Below are 26,229 nucleotides of genomic sequence, written 5' to 3'. Positions count from 1 at the left end.
TGCCAGAAGCCCAATTTGAATCCAATCTCTTCTGTAAATGATGGGTTTTACATATTTGTACCTGACTCATGGCTGAAATTTTGAGACAGGAGCTATGAGGTTTTTGTTTGTACCTATCTATATATGTGTTATAGATGTATGGTACTGCCAAAATTCATAAAACAGCTCTATTTAATTGGCTTTTAAAATTAAGTGTTTATATAAATACTCATAAATGTGAAGAAAACCAGCCAAATGAATTTCAGGTTCACATGATCTGGGAAATATTCAGTACTGAACGGATATCTGGTATTAAAGCTAGCTTAAGCTTGTTGGTTTAATTAATATAGACACGTCTTTAGAGTCATCAATGTTAAGTATAATACTTCTTCTGTTGTACCTAGGTTTACTGAAGGTCAAGTTTATGTTATTCCTATAGCAAATTTGTCAGTAAGAAAATTAACTCGACGTGAAAAAAACTTTTAAGGCAAGTAAGATGTATGTCTTCAATGAAAGAAGGTGTGAGGAATAAAAAAAAATACTGAAAAGAGTTGTGCATGATCAGGATTTTCTAAGATTGGATTAAATTTAGTTGGGCAAATGGATTTTGTTGGGAGTAGGCTGAGGCAAGACTGGATTTGGTTTCTCCCTGCAAAGTTTTCTTGAAATGCTGCTTTTGATAACAGATTATGTAAATTTCTTTGCCTTTAAGTGAACTGTTTTTGCTTTTGAGACCTCTTTTAACTTTGGTTAAGGAATAAGTATTGTCTCACAGTGACCTATGATGGTATTTGACCAAGTATTTTAAAACTTTTTGACAAACTCACCAAAGATCAAATTTTAATTAGTTCTTTTGATTTACAGCTAACTTTGGGATGCTTTAGAGGGCCCCTGAGGCATCTCAAAGAAAAATACTTAACTAAGATTATTTGGTATGTTAAGTTAAATTCCTAATTCTGGTTATTGTAACCAAGTTTCTTTATCAATTACACTGTAATCAGAGGTTTAATCATGGCTTTTAAGTGTTCTGTCATTTATAGATGGCTATTTTTGTACTCTGATGCTGTTACAAAAAGTGCTTCATCATCAAGAAGATTCATAGGAAGGCTAAGGAAACAGTCACAACAGTTCCATATCAAGATGATGGCTGTGCGAGGATTCCAGCCCATACCAACTTAAAACAAGGAGCTGTCCTGTCCCTGGGGTCCCTAGATCAAGCATCTAGAGATTTTTACTCCCTGACAGGCAGGATCGATCCCCCTACTCAGCCTTGAAGCAGTTACAGAGATGGACCGTTGCCCCTCTACTTCCCAGAAGAATATAGGAGTAAAATCTCTGGGGAATGAAAGAGGAGGAAAGGGGGCAGGGTACAACATTTAAAAGAATGGCATAGCCATCGAGGACATTAACTGGTTAGAAACAACTAGGTCCAAGATGGCAGAAGATTTGACTTCCACTAGACCTTGAGCCTCATTATATGCTCATCATAATACATCAACTAAATGATACACCCACTAGTGCCATGACAGTTTCCAGGCTGACCATAAAAGGTCAAAAAGTGGACGGTGGCCCAATTCCTGGAAATCCCTGTCCCTTCCCCAAAATAGTTAGACTAATCCTCCCACTCATTAGCCTATGAAATTACCCAGCCCATAAAAACTAACCACCACATATTTCAGGGCCTCTCGCCTTCTGAGATGGCCCACACTCCATCTGTGGTTTCTCTCTAAATAAATCCACTTCTTACTTATCACTTTGTCTCTCACTGAATTCTTTCTGCCATGAGACATAAAAAACCTGAGCTTCACTAAGTCCTGAGATCAGGTGTGTGATTTCAATTAAAAGACAGTGGGTTCAAGTCCCAACCTGGGTTTTGGCTGGGTTTGAGTCTGGCCCACGGGTTCAAGTCCCATCTGAGGTGCACGGTTTCAATACGTGTAAGTAATGATAATTTGGTCTCTAATTCCAATATTCATTCTTTTTAAAAGTTCATGTCTTATTGCATTACCCAGAAGTTCCAAAAAATATTAAATAATACTGGGTTATAACAAGCAACTTTCCTTTATCTCTGATTCTAACAGGAATGCCTTTAGTGTTTCAGCATAAACACTAGTTCTTGGGGTCACCACACATTTCCTGAGTGCATTCTAAGAGCTAGGTTCTATGCTACTGCCAAGGGTATAAGGTGAAGAGGACACAGATGTGACCGCCAAGAACTTAAAATTGGTTTTGTATAATGTCATATACTTAGTCCATCCATTTTGTCACCAAGAGCAGAGGCAGCCTTCTTTATTTTGGATTTGTAATTAGGATTGAGTGATGTGACATGTACTTCCCAGGGTTCTTTTGAGATAATCATGGAGTTCATCTCTGTAGTATGTTCATTTGAGATCAAACTTAGCTGCATGTGATAATATTATTGTAGGCTTCTATAAATATTCTTCATCCTTTGGGCAGCTAACTGCCAATGCCCTTTATGATGCTTTTTTCTCTGAAATGGCCTTGGTAGGCATATTCACAAAGCCACTTCCTGGATCATTCCATTTCCCAAGAGAAAGTATCTATGGAAGAAAGATGTCTTTGGAAAGAAGGTAGATTGTGAGTGCAGGAAAATCTGGAAGCTGGGGCATTTTGAATTCTCAGATACTCAGGTAAATAGGTGTCTAGTTCTTCTTGTACTTTGTACTAACAACCATTACCTTAATTCAGGAAATGATAGAGCTGTGTATCTTCCCAGGGAAATTCTTTTCATATGTGTTGCTCCAAGAAAACATGAGGTAATCTCAGGCATGGGGGGAGGGGGTGGGCTAGGACAGCACCACTTTCAGTCCTGGGCATTGCTGGCTGCTGAAGCTCCTCCACTCCTTCTTCTCTCTTGCCCCACTAACAGGACCCAGATATTCCTGAGTATCCACTCATGCAGCCCAGTTACTTGGAGGGAAGCTGACCTTTCTCAGCTCCAACCTGGAGCCTGTCAGGACATTCTCACAATTTTCCAGTAACTGGTTTAAGGCTGTCCTGCAACTGCATGAGGTCAAGGAAACCAAGACTCTGCTCAGGATGTGGAGAGTGACACCCTCTCTCTCCTCTGGAGCATGATGTGAGCACATGTCCTGGGATGGTTCCAGTCATGTCATTACCAAGAACAGAGCCAGCCTTGGGATCAAGCTGATCCCAGAAAGCTGAGTGCAGGGAGAAAGGGGAAAGCCCAGGTCTGAGTTGCATGTTCAATTGCCCTGGAGCCCACCTTCTCCCTGGCCTTGCAGACATGAGGCCTGCCGTCCCTTTCCATCTGACCAGATGAGGTGCATCTTCGGTCACATGCAATGAGCCACACATGCCGGGTAACCAGCCATTATTGCTGGCATGCTGTGCTCAGAAACTTCTTAGTCCTGAGATCCTCCGACCTCTGCACATTGCTGCTCCGGGAACAGGCAGCCACGGGAGTCCTAAGCAGGAGCACACCCTGCTCACTTCACATCCCCAGGCTGAGCAAGCAGGCAACTCACAATGGCTGGCAAAGTTAAAGAGAGGGTTCTGAAGAGCAAATGCTATACAACTGCCTTGGATTTTTATAATCTTTTCTTTCTCTTTTTCTCTGTTTAGAGACAGAAGTAATGACTCATAAGACAAAAACCTAAAGAGCCCAGCCTCTTGGTGCAGGGAGCTGGTGTAGCCTATGTCACAGTGTCCCAATGTGCAGCTTGCATGTCACCCAGCTGTTTCCTCCACAGGGTCTAAAAGGATTTGCCATGAGGAAGCGCCCTGGAGTACTCAGAATATGTTCTGTCAGTGTAACCGAGCAGGACCCTACAGGGTCTTCCCAGGACAGACCCCTCCCCCATATTCTCTGCTATAGCTCCTCTCTGAAGTACCTAGATGATAGTATCTGATGCATATTTCCTGAGTTTTCCAGATGCTGGTACCACCACCAGAAGGAAGAAATTAATGCTTGATGATCGTGAGCCCTAAGGATTGATCACCATCAGAGAATTGTGCACAGCTGATCACAGACCCTGGCATGTCCCTCTCTCACCTGGCCTTTAAAAATGCTTTGTTGAAACCCTTTGAGGAGTTTGGGGTATTTTTGAGCACGCGCTACCCGTTCTTGCTTAGCCCTGCAATGAGCTTTTCTCTCATCCAAACTCTGATGTTTTGGTTTGTTTGGCCTCACTGTGCGCCAAGCACATGAACTTGCATTTGGTAACATTAGGTCACGTATTAATAATACCACACAACAGTGGCAACACGAAACGTTCTCTTTGCAAAGTGAAGGTTGTTTATTGCTTGTTATGATTTTAACAGGCGAGACCCTACATAGGAACTATAATACCTACAGGTGGTCTTTACCAAATGCCTGCATAGAGTAGAATGTTGGAATGAATTTCGTGTGTGTGTGTGTGTGTATGTGTGTTTTCCCAGAGTTCTCACTTTCCCTTTCCTGGTGAAGCAGAGTCCACCCTCCCAGTGGTGGGATTGAGAGACAGACAGTGGGGATCTCTGCTGGGGCCGTGTGCGTGCCTGTCACCTCCCCTCACATCGTCCACACCCGCCCAGGGTTCACTGTGCTCACACGCATTTCCACTAGGGGAAAGGAAACATCACACGTGTTAAAGAAAACTGATCAGACTGCATTTTCTTATAAAATGAGATGAAAAAATAAATCTAAACCCACCTCTCAAGTGTCGCTCTTCTTTAAACTTTTATATATGATAAAGCTCTTATTTTTCTTTTCAATATACTCTAGTTAGAAATTTTAAAAAATAAACTTTCTTTTTTGGTACCTTTCATTTCCTGTGTTAGCCTTGGAAATATATAAAATACATCTCACTAGAACTCTTCTGTGCAAATAATAAACATAAATAATATTAACATCTATGTTATAAAAAAAGCATTTCGAGGTTTTCACTGCTGCCACCGCCAGCTGTAATCCCTGGAAGGAGGTCCTAGAAGTAGTCCGTGGTCTGCCCACTCAAGCCTCGCAGGTCCTGGTCTGGCTGCGGGGGGCTGGGTAGGAACTCGCCGTCCCGCCTGTCCATCTGTAAACCACTTCGGGAGAACTGTAGGACACTTCCCAGCCCGCTGACCAGAGAGAGAGAGGAAATCCAGTTGAGTGAGCTGAGGCTGGGCAGGCTGAAGATGGACGACAGGGCAGCTGCCCTGCTGGCACTTGTGGGTTTCATCTTGGAGTCCCCTGGACAGCCTTCCGGGATCACCTTCCCTGGTGAGGAGGACCCTGGGGTCTGGCTGCCCAGCCCTTCCAGCAGGGTGTCCTCCCTCAGAGACATGCCCATGTCCACCACGCTGGGCTCCCTGCTGGCCTCTGGAGAGCAGGACGACTGCTGTGCATGCCAAAACACCTGCGAGCTACAGTCCTGGGAGAAGGACCCCGAGGCACTGATGCTCCTCTGTTCTGACGGTTCCGTCCTCGGTTCTCCTGGGAGGTGTCCCTGAGCAAAGGTCTCTTTGGGAGCCCTGAGTTTCCTGGGGGACCTTCTAACCAACTGGCGTCCCAGCTGCAGTTGGGTGGGGAAAAGGCTCCTCTGCAGGGCTTTGAAAAACAATCTGGAAAGAACATATAGAACACAGTCAGCTATTGCTGCAGTGGGGCCTTTGAGCTTCTGAGACATGAACGGTACAGGAACACAACAAAGGAGAATGCTGTCAGAGCCCACGTGGGACCCAAAGGCCACTGTCCCTGATACCCACCTGGGCAGCAGCGCGGCGACGGGTGCTATGAGACAAATGAAGTAAAACACAGGGTCGCCCATTAACGTCTGCATGGTCCAATAGGGGTTGGATGGAGGGTAGCACATTGCACAGGAAGCATTATAAATCAAAGCCACAGTGAAAAATAAAAGTATACTGAAGCCACAAGCCATCCAGTTGAGCCAGGTCTGAGGGGGAAAAAGAAAGGGCTTTTATCTCAACAAAAATGCACTGGTCCTCTGCAAGTGGAGGATGTAAGAGGGCATAGTGGGAACAGGGTGGTCGGTGGGGCATGGAGCCTTGAGAACTGGTGGACCGGCCTGAACACAAGTGGGGAGATGGAAGTCAGGTGCCAAGGAAAGGACAGGGAAGGAGAGCTGGGGTGGAGGGGCTCAGGCAGGCAGGAGCCCAGCACTGCCCGGGACAAGTGCTGCTCCCACACCCTGGGCTTGCGTGTGCATGGCCGGCCTGTGCATCTGCTTTTGTTCTCATCACAGTGAGGCCAGTTTTGCAGTCCCCCCCAGCCCCCAACTCAAATCTCTGCTCAATCTCACAGAATGTGCACGGAAGTAAGCAGATCGCAGACCAGCCCCCTTCTGGATCAGGCCCACAACTCTCACCCAGGTCTTGGTTTCTATACCCAGGTGCAGGAGGAAGGTGAACAGCGCGATGGCGGTGATGGGGGTCCCCCAGGTGAACATGTCTGTGTCTGAGTCGTGGTAGGCCTGAAAGACAGCGAGGTCCTGTGTCTGTGTGTCGCCAGATAAAGCTGGTGGGAAAGGCTGGGCCGGGTGCCAACTTACCAGGTAGGGAATGAAAAAACACACCAGGCTCTGGAAGGCAGCATCAGCCATGTTCAACCAGAACGTACGAGGCCGATATTCCTGAGACACAAAAACAAGCACGGAGATTACAGGAAAGGCCTCATCTCTTCAAATGGTTTTCCGTCACCTACGGGGGCCATGAAGGCACAAGTCAAGCACCCCAGGGACACCTGCTAATTCAGGACTTTGGAGAGGGAGATCCTGGAGTGTGGAGGGCTGGTGAAAAAACACTACAGAAAGGCCTACAGGGGCACATGGGGCTGAGTAAGTCACTGCGAGCATTTGTGCCCACAAGGCCTGCTACAGCATTCTCAGTCAACAGCAGAAAGATGAAAATGCTTTCTAAATCCCATAAGGAATTTCCCTAGACAGGGACTAGTGCATGAAATTCCGGCATCTGCCCCAACCTGAGCCGCCTACTTTGTCAGGGCTTTGCTTCCCTCCGTTGGTGGACCCGCTAGAATATTTCTTAAAAGTGAGTTATTTTAAAATTAGATCATGGGTGTTTCCTAATGTTAAAATCAAAAAGCTGTCTACCATGGGCAAAAAATGACTTTGAAACAGACTAATCAAGTCTTCCTTATCTGGATGCCCCAATCTGTATCTGGCACTGTGGAGTTCTGAGCTGCTGGTGCCAGCACTGGCCCGCAGGACGCAGGACGCAGGACGCGCAGAGCAGGCAGGATGAGCGTTTACTGAGCACTTACGAAAGCCAGGCCCTTCTGGTTTGTCCCCAGGACAAACTCCCTGTGGCCACCTAGGACGTGAGGCCTGGCTGAGTTCAAGAGCTCCCCCACGTGACAGGTGACAAGCGGAGGCCCTCCTCATCTACCTGACCCTAAGCAGCCCCCTACCTACCCCAGGCTGCCTGTGGGGAAGTCCACTCTTCAGTAAATCAGTTCCGAATGAGAGACCATTGTGGGATATGCGGGGATCCGTTCCCTGGGCACTCGTATAATAATTCCAACCAGCCCAAGAGAAGCACTCACAGGGCTTTCTTTAATGGCCAGCTAGGAACAGCTGGTAATTAGCACGTCAATCTATGTGATGTATTGATGTAAACATGTATTTTACATCATCTGTTTGTGTTCACTTGTTCTTCCCAGGGTTTCCCTAAGGGTTTATTTTCCCATTAATCCCCATTCAAAGGAAATCACATTTCTTTGGGGGTGTTTTAGAAAAATCTCTGCTCTGCCTGCAGTCATCCCACGTGACTTGGATTCCAAACGGGCTTTCCTTGGGCTCCTGGAGACTCCTGATGTAAAGACAGTTTTCACCTCAGTATACTTTTTAAAAAATCTTTTTTTTTTTTCAAAAAGCTTTATGTAAATTGATATACAAAAACCACACACTTTAAATGTACACATTTCGATGGGTTTGGGCACATACATACACCCCTGATACCATCACCACAACCAATCAACCCTCTACTTAAATAAATGCATTGCAGTCAAGAGACAGAATTCTTTGTTTTCCTCCCACTGGTCAGATTCTAGAATTTTAACTGTTTGTTCCACAGTGCCCATTTTTTTCTTGGAAGATTTTATTTTATTTTTTAAATTTTATTGGAGTACAGTTGATGTATGATGTTGTGTTAGTTTCAGGTGTACAGCAAAGTGATGTACTTATACGTATATATATTCTTTTTCAGATTCTTTACCCATATAGGTTATTACAGAATATTGAGTAGAGTTCCCTGTGCTATACAGTAGGTCCTTGTTGGTTCTCTATTTTATATATGGTAGTGTGTGTATGTTAATCCCAAGCTCCTAATTTATCCCTCCCCGCCAGTGTTTCCCCTTTGGTAACTGTAAGTTTGTCTTCGAAATCTGAGAGTCTGTTTCTGTTTTGTAAATAAGTGCATTTATATCATTTTTTAAAATTGGACTCCACATGAGTGATATCATATGATATTTGTTTTTCTCTGTCTGCCCAGGGTGTCCATTTAAAGGCAGGTGTGGGACCTGAACTTTCCAGGAGCTGGATGTGGAGCGTGGAGGGCCAGGAGATGGGGTGGGGGGAAGGGGAGCTTCACCTCCATGTTCTGGCCGCTCTTGTAGAGCTGCGGCTTGGTCAGCAGCACGTCAGCCGGCACGTCCTTGTCCAGCACCCCAGTCACAAGCTGGGGAAGCGATGAGAAGAGCAGATTAAAGAAGATCAGATACCACTGGTCAATCATGGCGGATGCAGAGAAGCCACAGTAAAACTGGAACCAAAACAGGAGGCCCACGAACATCTGCAATCAAGGGAAGAGTGGGAACAAGCAATTCTCAGCTGCCTTGCAGAATCTTGTCCAAGGGAGCTGAGGGCTTTGCAGAGTCTGACTGTAAAGACTGAATTTATAGGCAGAAATTGTCTCCAAAGACAGTCCTCACTTTGGTGCCCTCTGTCTCTCCCTCCCCCTTCTCCTCCCTCCTCGATCCCTCGAGCATCAAAGACCAGCATTGGCAGCTGAGAATTCCCACCAACAGCCCTTGGAGGGATGGAGTCTTGGGCCCAAATGCCACAGATCATAAGAGAAAACAAAACAAAGGTCTGGCAGGGTCTAGGGTGGCTCCCATCTCAAGAGGGTTGGCTGGATACCTCACCCATCATGAGGCTTCTTTCCTTGTGCTCCACGCTGTGGCACTAAACCAAACCTACCTGGACTACACCCTGGATCCTGCCTCCCTCTTTTAATGAGGAACAGTGTGCAATTATTGACTCGCATGGAGGGGAGGACACACACAAGCATGGCGGTAAAGTTGATGGTGACACCAACATCACTGCCTTGACTGAGCCCTGGTATCTGCTGGGCACTCTGTTAGTGGGTGAGCTACAGGCATTACTGCTGGTCCCTACAGCTATGCTGAAAAGGAAAGTGAGGTTCAGAGAGGTGGAAGAGCCTCCTCCCATGCGCAGTAGGAGCTGGGTGGACCTCTTCTCACTATTACTTGATCACTGAACATCCATGGCCTGATGTTTTATGGGGCGCATGGAAAGTTAGCAATTGCAAAGCATTCCTACACTTATTAGCTGTGCAACCTGGCACAGACCATTTAGCCCCTCTCTGCCTCAGTGACCTTGTCCGTGAAATAGGCACACCAATGGTGCATAGCTGTGGGGTTGTGGTGAAGATTAATGACTAATGCACCTTCAAGTACTCACAAGAGCTTCCTGCATGCTGAGATGCTCATCAGTGCTTTGTGGTCGTTACTGTCGGCAGGATGGCTATTTCCTTTGTTTGAGGCTCAAGCAGGGTCAGTGTGCTCACCCCATTTAGAGGAAAGTAAACTGAGGTCCAAGATGTCAAACGACTGGACTATGGTCATTGTATGAGTAACAAACCCAACTTGTTCAACCACTCGTGGCCTGGAGGAGCCATGGTGGAAGAACATTCTCTGCTGTGCACCGCATACAACGGCCTGGGTGTGGGCTCTGGAGCTGCCGCTGTGCACATTTCTGACCTTGACACAGTCACTTAACCTCTCTGAGCTCGGGTTTCCTGACCTGAAAATGGCTTGTTCCAAAGATCAGAAAAAATGATAGTCTACACTGATATCACCTCTAATGACACAGATCCTCCAGGACTTGTTTCAATCTATGACTTAATGCAACTTTTCCCCACCACCCTGAAAACTGACAAACTTGGCTTTTTCATTGACTTTCTTCCCTTTTTCACACCCACGCCTGCTTTTCTTTCTCCCACCTCCTCAGGCACAGCCTAATGACTCATCAGTGAGCAAGTGGAGTCAGACAAAGAGGAGGAAAAGTACTTAAGATACCTGAGACTTTTTTTTTTTTTTAACTGCAGTACCCAAAAGCCTTCTCCCCAAACCACTGTTGCTATGGAAAGTTTTCTTCTCTGCTCCTTACTGGAAGGAAGGCCAACTTATTCCTAAAACTAATGAATTTCTCACTTTGGGAGGCAGAGTGATTATCCTCGAATTTCTCAAGTAGATTAAGTACTTGTTAACAGAGGCCTTGCATCTTATACAGAATAAAAACAGGGACCCCTTCTCGTTCCTTGTCCCCTCCGTGAGGACAGATTCACCGTGGCAGGCAGGAGCCAGTGACCATTGCAGGCGGCCACTCTGGGCCTCGTCTGCAACTGAAATATTGAATGCCATCCCCTCAATCTGAGAACTTTTCATTAGGAATTACAGAGAGCAGAGTTCAATTCACGTGTTCCATTTTGTTTTGTTTTCAGATAAAGAAAACAAAATCCACAGAAGGCAAATAACTCGCTCCAGATTGCACAGCTAATGAACTAAAGAAACGGGGCTAGGATTCCACCCTGCCCAGCCCCGCTCACCTTTACTCAAAGCACCCTCCTACACCCTTGGGAGCTGGGACCCTCCAGGTTTGCAACTGTGTGCTTGGTGGGGAGGGGGGGTGCTAGGGAAGCAACGCCACGCAGTCAGTAAAAAGGGAGTGATCTGACAAGGACAGGGACAGCACGGCACATCCTTGTGTGGATTGAGTCCCAGGCAGAACCCAATCTCAATTTATTTCCAAGACCCAACTTATAAAATTAGACATGCCATGATTGGTCCTGAATATCTGTATTAATTTGCTATAAGACATTTCAGAATAATGGGTGAGAGTGAGGAGGTGGGAGATGGGAAAAGAAAGGTGGGTCTAAGCGTCTGGAACAAACTATAAGAACATGCACAAGAGCTGTCCTGATGGTAGTTCAGAGTGAACATGGAGATTTAAAATGGAATTAGAAATAAACAAATAAACCTTTTAATTTATTTGATTTTGTTTCAGAAAACTACAGGATGATCTTGACTTTGGAGCTGTGGATTTCAGCAGGGTAGGTTTATGGGACTACTCGGCAGAGTCAGTTACCCCAAGAGTTTATTTACTTTGTCTCCTTGTTTGTACATTCAACCACAAGCTATCAGAGGCAAGACGGACAAGTAGCAATCCAGCAACTTCTCAGCAGAACGTCTATACCTCACTTACAAGTAGGGTAGGGTCTTGAAATGGCCATGTGGTCCAGCCTGGAGGACTATGGCTGCCATACAGCTGTCTGCCAAGGACACAGTAGTGAAAGAACTAAGATTTAAATGTTCGGGTCAACAGGGAATGGACCAGGGCCCTGGATCAGAGTCCCTGGAGAGACAGAATTGTCCTGAGCCAGCCAGGTCTGGGAATGCCCTAACTGAAGGGTCAACTACAGACTGAGCTGGCCAGAGAGGGTGCCTGCTGGCATCCCCTTCCCACTGGCCCAGGGTGGGCGCATTTTTTTACCGATTGTTTCTACTTTATTAAATCTGGACCCCAAAGCTTCAATGCCATAATTGCTATATCAAAGCCCATTTGTATCTGAATAAACAATTTTCTATGAAATCAGTTTAGGTCACAATCAAATTTTTATCACTTCACATGCTTCATTCACTGGTTCTGAACAATCTTTTCTTTTTAAAAAAAATTAATTAATGTTGGGGGTGCATTGGGTCTTTGTTGCTGCGTGCGGGCTTTCTCTAGTTGTGGTGAGCAGGGGCTACTCTTCGTTGCAGTGCACAGACTTCTCATTGAGGTGGCTTCTCTTGTTGCAGAACATGGGCTCTAGGCGTGTGGGTTTCAGTAGTTGTGGCACGCGGGCTCCAGTAGTTGTGGCTCGCGGGCTCTACAGCACAGGCTCAGTAGCTGTGGCACACGGGCTTAGTTGCTCCGCAGCATGTAGGATCTTCCCAGACCAGGGCTCGAACCCGTGTCCTTTGCATTGGCAGGTGGATTCTTAACCACTGCACCACCAGGGAAGTCCCTGGACAGTCCATGTTAATCTTGGATTTACAAGTGTAATTATTTTATTTGCATATTTATTGAGATGGTGCAGTGGACTAGGTGTTGTAGTAGAGTGTAGTAAGTTGTAGTAGAGCGTCAATGTCTAGTGTGGAAGTACCCTGAATAGAAAACTATGGTAAAATGTGACGATGCCTATTGTTGACAAATACAGAAGCAACAATGCAGCCATAGGAGTATGTATATTCATGTCGGCCAGGGGAACGAGGAAAGGCTTCTCGAAGACTGCTCAGTATCAGGATCAAAGCCTGGCTGAGTCCTCGCATGCTGACCCAGGACTGCCAATCACACTCCTGCTTATCTTCTGATCCCCTGCCTGCTCTGGAGAGAGCACCAATCAGAGCACTGCTGTCTGTGGGCACCTCGGCAGACCACTCCTTAGAGACCAAGGGACAGAGTGGTCAAGGGCTTGGAAGCTGGAGTCAGATGGATGGGGGCTGAATGCAGCCTCAGCCACTCACTGGCTGATGATCTCATGCAAACCCCTGGACCTCGTGGTCACTCTACTTCTTATTATAAAGCTCCAAGTGGATGTTCTCCTTGGATCTACCTGTTTCTATCCTCAGAGGTGCAGGTGAGTTAAGACTTCTGACCCTGCAGGGTACAACGCCAGGCCAGGCCTGGGGAAAATCCACAAAGGTCAAGGAGGGTGGGACCAATGGGAGGCTGTGGGGTAGCCCTCCGGCCACGTTCAGGTGATGGTCCTGTGAATCTCAGGCCTTTCACATCAAAAATCCTTGACTCTGGCACCAAATACGTACTGTGTTTTTGTAGAAGAAGTACAGCACCATGTTGGCAAGTCGGGAATAGCACCAGTGTCCATGAACGATCAAGAGCCTCTCGAGGTATCGGAATTTGGGCACCGCAAAGTCGCTGGCCATCACTGCCTTGAAAGGGAGAGAGTTCCCGTTACTGGTGCCCCTTCACTGCGCCTAATGTCTGTCTCATCTCCCCCCAAACACAAGGCACAAAATGGACGGAGAAATCCAGTCTGAGCTGGCTGTACCACTGTCTCCCTGATGAATGCCTGCATTTAAGAAAAATCCAATCTAAACAACACTCTAGTTTAGGGATATCACCCTAGAGGACTCATTTAAGATTTCAAATATATGTAATGATGGATTTTTAAAGTTTTTGCTTTTTCTTTTCCATGCTTTCTTTTCCATACATTTCTGCTTATCTTTGAGGGTTATTCCACACAAAAATGTTAAGTCTGCTTTTCAAATTTTATGGACTTCCTTAAACAACACCTGGAAAAGAGTAGGTGATGATGTTGTCCCATCTGTGCAACAGAATAACATCGTTGTGCATGACAGAAAAGAATGAAGCCTTAGAATGTCTGCTTTCTGAACCCAAACACAAGGATCTGAAAGCAAATAATGTCTTTACTCCTCTTCCTGTCAACATGTAGGAGTCAAGGGTTTTGTGCATCTTTTCTACCTTCCTTCATTTATTCCATGATTCATCCCCTCAAAAATCATGTATTAAGACCCTCCAGTTGCCAGGCATAGACTTGGAGACAGACACCATCACACAGGGTCCCTGTCCTCAATGGAGTCAGTCTAAAAACTCAAAGGGTTGTTAAACAGAGTTAAGGAGAGGCCCAGGGGGTCTTTGAGAAGCAGCCCCGACCCTTGAAAACTGCAGATAGACTCTTCCTTCCAGGCCTTACCTGCTTCTCCAGCCTTTGGCCACAACTTTCCACCTCCACACCCCAAACACACTGCTTGTTCCTCCATCAAGGGAGCCTCCCCAATGCTCCCAGCTGGGTTAGAGCCTCCCAATACATCCTCAACAGGGAAACTAGTTTTCTCTTTCACAGCACTCACTACAATTATGACTACTGCTGTAAGTTTAAAATACTTCTCTGTCTTCCCTCTCTGGACTTTCTGAACATCCCATGAGAGCTAGGACGGTAGATGTTGTGATCACCCTGCAGCCCTAGTTCCCAGTCAGTGCTTGGCCCATGGGGCACTCAACAAACATCGTTGACCAGAAGACTCTACAAAGACTGAGCACCTAAGAGCTACAGAATCTCCTTGGTCCCCTCTGTCTCTCTGCCCTGGACACCCTTCCCACCTTGGCTGAGCTGGGGAGCTGCAATCACCCTCACTCTTCCTCAGGGATGCAGCTTGGACTCCTTGGGTCCCTGTGGCCACAGCGCCCCACAAAGTGCATCTCCCAGAGAGCTCTGCACAATGTCCCTTTGCTTATCAGACTGACTAACATGCAAACAGGGCCACATTCCCCTGGGTAACCTGAGCCCTTAGAGCAGTAAGAAAAGGTGTCCAGTCTTACTGCCATCTTATATAATGTGCCCTTAAAAAAGAAGTATAGCTTTAAACAATACAGAAGCATCCAGTAACACCCCACGCAGAAGTCACGTCCACTCAAAGCCAAGTCTCAATACAGCTTGGCTGATCCCCACACCTCTTTCATGGCTCATAGACCCCTCTGGCTCCTGCCCTGAGGCCATGCAGTGGGGGCAGCTCACGGCCCTCCTCACCCACATGCTCAACCTTAGAGACTCTGATACAAAGTGGATTCACTGGGTGCATTTCTCTGCATATGTGGTTTACAAGCACTGCCCTGGGTAGCTTTTCACTCTAGGAAATGAATGCAAAGGAGGCAATGCTGAAAAAATCAGAAGGAATTAACTATTTTGTTCATTCATTCAACAGATGTGTTTTGAGCTTCCCGCATGTACATGGCACCATGAAGAGGCACGGATGAGTCCAAGCTGGGCTCTATTTTCAATTTCATGGAGGAAGGAAAATGTACAATAAGGTAACACAAGTCAGAGGACGGGCAGTAGGAGAGTAAGAAGATGCTGAGGATGGGCCCAAGATGGAGCGACCGTGCTTCTGGCTCAGGACTTTCCATCTTACTGCGATTTCAGTGTCAAGTGAGAAAATCAACAAGCCTGCACAAGCATGGCACATGAGAGTTCAATAGCTAATTACTGAATGAATGCATCAATGAGATCAACCAATGACCAGTGACCAACATGCTGATTTTTAAAAGAAGACAACTGGATAGATTGTTCCTGAAAGTCTCCACCAAGTTAAAAAATACTGTGACTCAAAGTTAATCAAATGTCGGCAATTGTTGTAATGTTACATCCAAAAGAAGTACATCTTTTTCCTTTTAGATTTGTTTTTTTGATGGGGACCATTTTTTTAAAAGTCTTTATTGAATTTGTTACAATATTGCTTCTGTTTTGTTTTCGGTTTTTTGGCCACGAGCCATGTGTGATCTTAGCTCCCCGACCAGGGATCGAACCCACACCCCCTGCGTTGGAAGGCGAAATCTTAACCACTGGACCGCCAGGGAAGTCCCAAGAAGTACTTTTTTTTTTTTTTGCGGCATGCAGGCCTCTCACTGTTGTGGTCTCTCCCGTTGCGGAGCACAGGCTCCGGACGCGCAGGCCCAGCGGCCATGGCTCACGGGCCCAGCTGCTCCGCGGCATGTGGGATCCTCCAGGACCGGGGCACGAACCCACGTCCCCTGCATCGGCAGGCAGACTCTCAACCACTGTGCCACCAAGGAAGCCCAAGAAGTACATTTTTAATGAACTCATTTGTTCATCGTCTGGATCACATGTCAGGAACCAACACAGTGGCAAATGAAAAATGCAGAAATAAATTTTCACATGAGCAAGGATGGCTGCACTCCACCTTTATAGTGACACCAGGATACAATAGTCCTACAGCAAAGTCCATTCTTCAAATGGTATCACTAATGTTCAGGAGCAGTAAAAAATGCCTTTGAGGGACGAACCACTGACAGCCAGAGAAAGGCGATGACTCACCATGCCTCGCTCCATCCCACCTTTTCACAGAAATACACTAATAGACACATTCACTGCACACGGCTTCATAAACATGAAGAGCTGGTCTCCTACCACTGGCTTAGCAGAAGGAGAGCACCAGTTGTACTGAAGTCCAACCCTTTAGCTCTGCGGCACAGAGCCCACAAGAAGGCCAGCACAGCTCACAGTGTGAGGACCCCTTGGTCACCCAGGACAGCCCCTTTGGTCTTTACCTGCATGCCCTCCTGGCCTGAGAGTCCCACGCCCACGTCTGCCACCTGGATCATGCTGACGTCATTGGCTCCATCTCCTAGAAACAGCACGGGCAGGAAGAATCATTTGAGTTGAGATGCACAGAATCAAATCAGCTTGATGGATCTTCCTGGGTTCTCTGTAAGCTGGGTCCTGTGAAGGGTCCTGGGGAGGAGTGAGGAAGAGGCAGTGCAGAGTCTGCCTTGGGGGAGCCAAGTTATGCAGCCAGAAAGAGCCTAGTGGGAGGCTTGCACCCACCAGCCACACCAGGAGGTATTTCCAAGCGGTGGCCAGCGTGTCCCTTTCTAGTTAGTACACGTTCCAAGCTACTGGCTCATACACCAATAGAGCCCTTCACGTGGCATCCAGCACAGAGAGAGATATGACCACCACCTTCATTGCTGTTTCCTGAACCACTCCAGACTTTGTCACATGTCAGTCAAGGCTACTCCAATTCATACGCAGGTGAGTGGTTTTCTAAACTGAACGAAGGAGGTTAAACTCTGCCCAAACAAACTGTGGAGCTCTTTTTGTACATCAGTGTCCAGCTAACTCATTAGCTACTGTGCCCATCCTTGGGCTCTTTGAGCATGTGATAAAGGAGACCGTCTACTTATTCAGTCACAGAAAATGTGTAGGAATATAGGGTATAGGTCAGAGCTCTGGACACTTTTAGGGAAAGGCAAGCAGACTTAAAGTCATTGTCATTCAGTGATAGTGACCGTTCTTGGAACAAGGCAGCAGAAGGGCCCACATCACCGAGTACCTCCCAAATTTCAAATATGCAAAAAGTGTAGATACATAAAGTCAGAGTATCTCAGACCATGGCTATAGGACATCTCTCCCTTGTGATTCCTCTGTTCTTTATTGCACTGGGCCCAACACATGGGTGATGAGTCAATATTTGTCAAATTGAAATTCTGTGAAGCAATAACCTCTGCAGTTTTTTCCAGAATGTCCCATTCAAAATGAGATATGTAGACAATGATGTTCTCTGGATTATTAGCTGCTGGATGCCCAGGACTAGGTCATATCCATGCTTTAATTCATAGAAAGAAATGAACTAAAGTTGATTGGTCCTTACTTTCCCTTTCCCTTTTGAGTTTCTATTTTGTTTTTTTCTTTTCTTTCTAACCAGCCAAGCTCTACCTCCGTTTTCCTAAATGAGTGCCACACATCAGTGATTCAGTGGCTGAGCAGGCACTGACCAGGCAGTGAAAATGTGCTTTATCATTCAGGTCTTACACCAGTCCCGCTGGGGGGCACTGTCCTCATGTTACACAGGAGCAAAGTTATCGGTAAGGGTGCAGACCCAGCCTGCAGACTCCTCAGCTTCTCCCTCCAACACTTGCTCAGAGAGCCCTAAAGGCCTCTCCAGGCACATGAGGGCAAAGGTGGTCCTGAGACAGCCTCCCTGAGGAGGGGCCACAGAAGAGCTTCCTGTCTTAGCCTGAACCAAGGGGCCACAGATGAACACACACTCACTCCCCTTAGCAGATACCATGGCCCTGGGGATGTGCAGGGCCGTCTCCATGACGACCATGCTAAGGACATCCCCCACGGACTGGGCTCAACACCGGCCTCAACTATCCTGATGAGGTGTCCTGTATGACAGGGCTGCAATCCCTACGTCATCAAGGAGGGGCTGTCACAGACCTTTTGTAGAAAATACAGTAACTATTACTGATTGGTGAGGATGCTTTATTTCAGAGCCAACTCTCACCCCGGTGTTCATTCTATATGCAGGGAAAACAAACTGTTTGATATCGATATCGGGGGATCCCGGGGATCATATCATCTCTTTTCCTGGGCTACCTGCAGTCTCTCCCATCCCTCACCAGCAGGTGGCGCTGCCAAGTCCCTGAACCTCACTGGAGGCTGGACCTGTATCAGACGTGCGGACACTCCCCTGGGGGAGACAGGTGAGCACCGTACAGCACGGAACAGGGGCCAAGAAGGCTCTCCAGACCAACAGTCTGCAAGGAAAAACCACCATTAGATGCACAGTCCTTAAGGAAATGACGCAAAATTTAGCAACTATTCAGACCTTAGGAGGGTAGATGCTTGTCTTGAAACAAAGTTCAGCAGACAAGAAGCGATGGAAATTCTGATCACCATGGAGTCGCTGGGTCGTGCAGCATGATGAAGCCTTGGACTCCAGGCGGCTCACGGCCATCAGAAGCACCTGTAAAGGGCCTTCTTCCTAAGTTGGCCTGGGGTCGTGCTTAGTGTGCTGGGCTCCACTGTGGCCGAGGCTGCTGGACAGTAGTCTTCTGTCGCCCAGGAGACAGTAATAAGCTCCATCTTCTTCAACCACCATTGAATTACTGACTTCCTAATATGTAGCTATATCTGTTGCTAGTACATTTTGTGGCTTTCAAATCCAAGCTTTATATTTGGAACAGGCTGCCTGTTTCATTGTACCAGGTGTGATTTTATAAATAGAAAAAAGAGCAAGGAAGTGTTTTCCCATCCTATGGCATAGCGTAGAAGGGGCAGGAAATTCAAGATGCTTTGACAGGAAGCAGCTGCAGAGGTGGGGGCTGTTCGGCCTGGATACTTGCCTATGGCCAGAGTCATGGCCTTGAGCTTGCTCCTGACCAGCTTCACCACCATGCTCTTCTGCAGGGGAGTCGAGCGACAACAAAGGACAGACCGGCACTGCTTAGCAAGGAAGAGGAATTTGTCCTCCAGGTTTTTCTCGAGGGCGTAGGCCAGACTTCTCCCATCGATCACAAGGCTGGGGCTGGGGCCAGACATGGCAGCTGCAGAGGGCGGGCAGAGTGGGGAGAAGCCCACGCTCACGCCACCAGCGGTCTTGTCGGCAGCACTGTGGGGGCTCCTGGACTGCACATAGTGTAGGCACTGGTCCAGCAGGGCTGCGCACGCCTCCTGAAATGGACACGAGAGGATGGTGCAGGTCACTCGGCCGCATCACAGACCAGGCTACCTGCACAACACATCTGAGAATCTCCAGGGACCCAGGCTGCAGGCTCTGCCCAAGAGGTGGCTCTCCTGGGCCTGGGAAGTCAGTAGAAGTAGATGACTTTCAACGTGAAAGGATTTGAGTTGGTTTAGGGTTCCTATAAGACTCTACTTGATTCCGTTATACTGTGTAGAGGTTAGGACAAAGCATTTTCACTTTGGGAGGCCTGGCCAGACTGGCTAGCTGCTGGCTAGTTAGGCTATGGGAGCTTTCCAGGCACTTCCCCATGGTCCTCAGAGGCCCTTACTCAGCCCTTCTTGTTTCCTAGTGAGGTACCAACAAAAGCTTCTGTTGTGATTAGCTCTGAAAGAAGAGTACTCAGTGTCTCCCTAAGCTCAGGAAAATGAAGTTTAAAAAAAAGCCTAATTACTGAGGGTTGGAATTGGCAGTGCCCTTCCAAAGCTGTATCTGAGTTCCAGAAAGAATAGGGAAACTTCCTGGGGAACCTGCAAAGTCAGGGGACAGAGGCGTAGGAAGGAAAAGTGTTTCCAAGAACGAACACACTCCAGGAAACTCAAGTGGTTCCTGGTCCTCCACGGATGGCCACGGATGGACAGTAGCCCACAGGTTAGTGAGCAGCTTCCTACAATGCACTGTGGGAATCCAGGTGTGTCTGACAAGCACTTAACTGAGGACCTTTTATATCGAGGAAAGTGAGTGAGACTGGAGAAAAGAAGACCAAGAAGACGCAGCTGTTGGCCCTGAGTGATGCGCAGGCAGCCGGACACACACACACACACACCCTCCCATGACCACAGCAAGTCACTGACAAGCATGTGCAACATGTCCCTGGATACAGAGAGGGGCAGACTTGCTTCCAGGCAGGGCTGGGAGTGGTGGTGACCAGGAAGGCCTTGCAGAGAATGCGGGACCTCATTGCAGGAATACCATGGATGCCCTGGTGCTAGCACAAGGCACTGACAAGGTAGGATGGAGCAAGCATGCCCTGCCTCCCCTACAGGTGCAGCTGTGGCACCTGGACAGATTCATAGAGCCACTTTGAGTACTCAGAGTAAACAGCAGCTGTCAGGCTGGGGAAGAAGACTGGCATTCTAAACACACTGAACTGCAAGGTTTCCACTGTCACTCTGGCAGGCCCTCACCTGGACCCAGGTGTCACGGAAGCTGGAGGTGGGCACCGAGGCAGGGACAGAGAAAGCTCCAGCTCTAGAAGCCCTCTACTTCTGGCTTGAGGAGAGGAAAAGAGAACTTCCAATGTTTAGAGAAAATGGAGGAAACCCTATTTTTATTTATTTTTTCCTCTATTCTCTTGAACCCAGCCCCAGGCAATTTTGCTCTGTGGGCAGCAGTAGGAACAACAGTGGTAGCACAGCCATCTGTTGCTGGGGACTCTGAGGGAGGTGGTCCTTCCTTCCTATCAGAGCATCTGTGGCCCTAGGACAGCAAGGCAACGGCTGCCCTCCTTTCTGTCTGTCCTGCCACCACTTGGCCCTGGAAGTCGGTGCAGAAGTACAAAGCAGATCAAGGTAACTCAAACCCCAGCTTTCATGCCAGAGGGAGTCCCAGAGAATCAGAAAGTACTGGAAAAATTGTCAGGAGGGGGTAGCTTGGCAAAAATGTGAGACAGATTCTAACAGCTTGGCAAAGGCCAAACAAGACTCACATTGAAATCAACACCCCAAGGCTGTTCAGAGCCTGCAGGCTGCACCCAAGAGGACTGATATCCTGCCTTAAAAAAATCCACATACTCCAAATTTAAAATGACCAGAGTGCCATTCAAAATACCCACAACATAACTCCAAATTTATCAGCATATAAAGAGCTAGGAAATTCTCAGTGCCTGTGGTAAAAGAAAATCAACAGAAGCCAATGTCAAGATGACACACATACTGGAATTACTTGACAACGACTCTGAAGCAGCCATTATAAAAGTGTTCCAAGAAGTAAGAAAAAATTCTAAAAATGAATAGAAAGGAAGTCTCAGCAAAAAACAGAAGATATAAAGAGGAATCAAATAAAAATTTTAGAACACCCAAAACACATTAACGAAAATGAAAAGCTCACTGGATTCCACTTATGTGTCCATCATTGGATTACATAAATAATTTACATAATTTCTCTGTGCTCAGTGAGGGGGATTATAACCCCCACACTCTCTAAGTGTGAGCTGTGCACAGTGACTTCCTTCCAGAGAGGACAGTGTGAGAATTAGTTTATGGGGGAGAAACCTGACAAAATTAACATCCACAGTGATACATCATGTTGATAGAATGTACTCTTGATATGATGTGATGAAATGATGAAAATGGCCCTTTGTCTGTGGTCTTCTTCCCCAAAACTCATAACTTTAATGATGAGAAAGATATTAGACAAATTCCCATATAAAGACATTCTAGGAAACACCTGAATGTATCTATCCTCAAAACTGTCAAGGTCATCAAAAATGAAGAAAGTTTGAGAAACTGTTATAGCCAGTAAGAGCCTAAGGAGACATGACGACTAAATGTAATGTGGATCCTGGGGACTACCCTGGTGGTGGTCCAGTGGTTAAGAATCCTCCTTCCAATGCAGGGGACGTGGGATCGATCCCTGGTCAGAGAACTAACATCCCACATGCCGTGGGGCAACTAAGCCCGTGCACCACAACTACTGGCCCATGCGCTCTAGAGCCCACGCGCCACAACTAGAGAGCCTGCGTGCCGCAACTACTGAGCCCGCACACTCTAGAGCCCAAGCACCACAACCAGAGAGAAGCCTGTGTGCTGCAATGAAGAGCCTGTGTGCTGCAACTAAGACCCGACACAGCCAAATAAATAAATTGATTTAAAGAAAATGTAATGTGGGTCCTCAATGAGATTCTGGAAAACAGAAAGGACATTAGGTAAAAATTAAGGCAATCTGAATACAGCACAGATTTTAGTAAGTAACTGTATATCAATACCATATTAAAAATTGTAAAGATGTTAATAATAGGCAAAATTATGTATAGGTGAAACAGTACTATCTTCACAATTTTTTTGTAAATCTAAAACCATTCTATATAAAAAGTTTATTTTTAGAAAAACACTAAATGGGCTCAATAGAAGAATGGAGATAACAGAAGAAAAAGTCAGTGACCTCAAAGACAGATCAAGAGAAATTATCCAATTTGAATAAGAAAGAAAAAAAAATTGAAAACTGAAGAGCACCTGCGGGACCCTTGAGAAAATAACAAAAGACCCAATATTCATGTCATCAGTCTTACAGAAGAAGAGGAGAAAGTGCAGTGCAGAAAAAGTATCTGATGAAATAATGGCTGAAAACTTACCAAATCTGGTGAAAGACATAACCCCACAAATTAAAGAATCTTAGCAAATCCCAGATTATAAATCAAAAGAAATCCATGCCCAAACACGTCGTAATGAAACTACTTAAAATTATAGACAAAGAAAAACATAGGAAAGCAGCCAGATATAAATGATTCATTAGCTATGGGGTAATAATGATTCAAATGACTGTTGATTTCTCACTAGGTACCACAGAAAAATAAAGACATTATCTGATGAAGAAAAGCAAGAGCATTTGCCACCAGTGGACCTACTCTAAAAATTAGATAAAGGAAGTTCTTCCTAGAGAAGGGAAATTGTGCCACAAGGAAACCTGAAACAACAGAAATGGAAGAAGAGCAACAGAAGTTGTAAATAAAATTTAATTTATGTAAATATAATTTATTTTAACTAAATATAATGGACCATTCTTTTCCTCTTGATTTCTTTAAAATATGCTTTTAGATTGAAAGCAAAAAATATAATATCTGATGAGGATTTCAATTTATGCAGTTGTAATATATGACACTATCAGTGTTAGGGGGAAGAGTAAGGGGCACGTGGAGTGGTAAGATTTCTTCATCCCACTGATTCTAAGTAGACTGTGACAACTTAAGTATGCACAGTGCAATCCTAGAAAATACACTAAAAAAGCTAAGTGATGTCGAAACATAAGAGACAAATTAAAATGAAATACTAAAAAATGTTCAAATAACCCCAAAGAAGGTAGAAAAAGGAATGGAGGAACAAAAAACAGAGAATAATAAGAAAACAAAAGATAAAATAGTAGACTTGAATCCAAACATATTGATAATTATAATAAATGTAAATGATCTAAGCATACCAATTAAAAGGGACTGTCTGAATATATGAAAACATGACCTATCTACCAAAAAAACCATAAACAAACAAAAAAACCTCACCTCATTTCAAATGTAATGCTACAGGTAGATTAAAAACTAAAGGATCAAACAAGGTATGCCATGCAAACAGAAATCAGAATAGCTGGAGTAGCTATTTGGGGCCAGAGTAAATTATTTCAGGCTTTTCAGATCATTCAGTCTCTGTGGCAACTACTCAAAACTGCCATTATAGCATGAAAACAGCCAAAGATTGTATATAAAAACATGGGGAAGGCTGTGTTCAAATAAAACTCTACAGAAGCAGGTGGTAGGTTGGATTTGACCCATAGGCCACAGTTTGCTGACCCCTATTATAGAAAAATTGAACCATACCATCTCTCAACTGGATCTAATTGATATACCAGGCAACAACAGAGCAGAACACACATCCTTTTCATATGCATATGAACATTCACCAAGATAGACCATACCCTGGGTCATTAAAAAAATTAATATGAAAGAATTAAAATCATAAAAAGCATATTCTATGACGATAATGGATAGAAATCAATAAAATAGGTTTCAAAGAGAAATCAGTAACAGAAAGAAAATAGGAAAACTCCAAACACTTGGAAATTAAACAAAACACTGCCTATTTTAAGACATTTAAAAACCCACAGGACAGCATGGTATTGGTGAAGGGACAGACACACAGATCAATGGAACAGAATAGAAAGTCTAGAAATAGACCCACACAAATAGGACCAATTGATTTTCAACAAAGGTGTAAAGACAATTTAGTGGAAAAAAGACTGTCCACAAACGGTGCCTGAATAATGTGGAAAAATGCAGTTTGATGTAAACCTCACACCTTAGACAAAATTCTACACAAAAAAGATTGTGTTTAAAGCTGAGATGCTAAACTATAAAAGTTTTAGAAGAAAATAAAGGAGAAATCCTTGTGATTAGGCACATCTTAAGTGTGACACCTAGAGCATGATCCATAAAAGTTAGACTTTGTCATCTGCTGGAGGAGATGTTCCAAGGGAGAGTCAGTCACTCGAGGGATCAGAGCCCCGGCCAGGGCCTATGGGAAGAGATCCACCCTCCACACTTGGGGATTTCAGTCAATAGATGTGACAAATGAAAACCCACATGCCACTGGGGCATCCGTGAGACAACACATGCCATCCTGAGGACACCAAGGCAGAATGGACTGCTGCCCTGGCTCCATGTGACCTCATGAAAAACACTCTCTGATACTGCTGGCTGGAAAGTATCTCAAGAAAAAGCGGGTTGAACTTTGCTTTATAAAGCTCAGATGCGTGTTCCTAAGAAATCCCAGCAAATCCCACATCTTCCAAGACTATGACAAGCACGTTCTGATTGCCAGAAACACAACACAGGTGCAAACAGAGCAGAGGGCAAAGGCCCGCCTCACAGCGGCTGCCAGAAATGGAAGGCATTCTTTCCTGCTCTGCTCTGGGGCTGGTGGGGTGTGAGGCTGGCCAGGCAGAGCGGGTCTCCCCGACATCCACCCACCTGGGATTCGGCGTTCAGGGTGATGACTTCCTCGTCGTGGTCCAGCAGTTTGCATGCGTAAGCGATGTTAATGGCTGTTTCCTGTTTGTCACCAGTGAGAACCCAAATCTGCAGGCCTGCTTGACGCAATTTAGCAATGGTTTCAGGGACTCCGTCCTGCAGGCGGTCTTCAATCCCAGTGGCACCTGGTCAAAGGTACAACAGTGTGGGTAAGCCCCCTGCTCATGGGCCCCGACCCTGACCGGCATGAATGCCTCACTCCAACACAGCAGAGGTGCTGGCCCCACCCTGCAGATTGGGCCCTGCTGTGGTCCATCTTATCTGGAAGCACTCGGGAGATTCCTCATTCAGGACATGGGGGCACCTTCACTAGCTCTCGATTCCACATGGTAGGGATACCTGGGAGGCACTGAACATAATTCTCTGGACGTACAACAGAGCACCTCCAATGCTTTCTAACATGCAGACAACTTTTAACTTTACAGATAGCTTGGAAACGAAGCTTGTGGGGAGATGGTGGGAGTGACCATATTCTGAGGGATGAAAAGTTTTAAAACTTATCCATCCTAGGGCTTCCCTGGTGGCGCAGTGGTTGAGAGTCCGCCTGCCGATGCAGGGGACGCGGGTTCGTGCCCCGGTCTGGGAAGGTCCCACATGCTGCGGAGCAGCTGGGCCCATGGGCCATGGCCGCTGAGCCTGCGAGTCCGGAGCCTGTACTCTGCAATGGGAGAGGCCCGCGTACCGCAAAAAAAAAAACGTATCCATCCCACAGATAGCTTCTGGTGAATGACACCCACAGTGCTTGCTCTCAACAATGCTTACCATTAGCTGTCGATCAGCAACATTATCCTGAATGTTTTTTCCACAAAAATAATGATTAAGGGGCAGATTTTCCCATGCAGGTCTCAGTATATTGGGAAAAATATACTACTCAATGCAGAAAAGTGTCCTCTAGGCCAGCCTGTTTTTCCCTCCATTTCCAACTTGGTGAGATGGTCTCACCTTCCTTCTAGACGTGCAGCATTGCCTGAGGCCTCCTTGTCAGCCTTGTCTTTCTCTTTTATGCATCCTGCTCCCTGTGCTGGGATGCCGTTATAGACTGAATGTTTGTGTCCCCCCTAAAAATTCATAGGTTGATGCCCTAACCCCCAAGGTAGTGGCATTAGGAGGTGGGGCCTTTGGGAGGTGATTAGGTCATGAAGGTGGAACCCTCATGAATGGGATT

At 46.1% G+C, this 26,229-nt stretch overlaps 1 protein-coding gene across 1 annotated transcript in view; it reads right to left on the bottom strand.

Moving 5' to 3' along the window:
- Nucleotides 1–4,276: 4,276 nt before the first annotated feature.
- Nucleotides 4,277–26,229, bottom strand: part of ATP10A (ATPase phospholipid transporting 10A (putative)) — a 174,927-nt gene continuing 152,974 nt past the window's right edge. Inside the window, 10 exon segments of the mRNA XM_030873088.3 lie at nucleotides 4,277–5,027; nucleotides 5,030–5,544; nucleotides 5,689–5,876; nucleotides 6,309–6,413; nucleotides 6,492–6,572; nucleotides 8,548–8,748; nucleotides 13,067–13,192; nucleotides 16,350–16,426; nucleotides 18,933–19,260; nucleotides 25,005–25,189. Of these exon segments, the coding sequence (XP_030728948.1) occupies nucleotides 4,885–5,027; nucleotides 5,030–5,544; nucleotides 5,689–5,876; nucleotides 6,309–6,413; nucleotides 6,492–6,572; nucleotides 8,548–8,748; nucleotides 13,067–13,192; nucleotides 16,350–16,426; nucleotides 18,933–19,260; nucleotides 25,005–25,189 (1,949 nt within the window). The 3' untranslated portion in view covers nucleotides 4,277–4,884.

This window comes from Globicephala melas, chromosome 2, assembly GCF_963455315.2.
Source record: "Globicephala melas chromosome 2, mGloMel1.2, whole genome shotgun sequence".
Classification (NCBI taxonomy): domain Eukaryota; kingdom Metazoa; phylum Chordata; class Mammalia; order Artiodactyla; family Delphinidae; genus Globicephala; species Globicephala melas.
The sequence above is the reverse complement of the archived record's forward strand: the minus strand, read 5'-3'. Positions and strand labels throughout refer to the sequence as shown.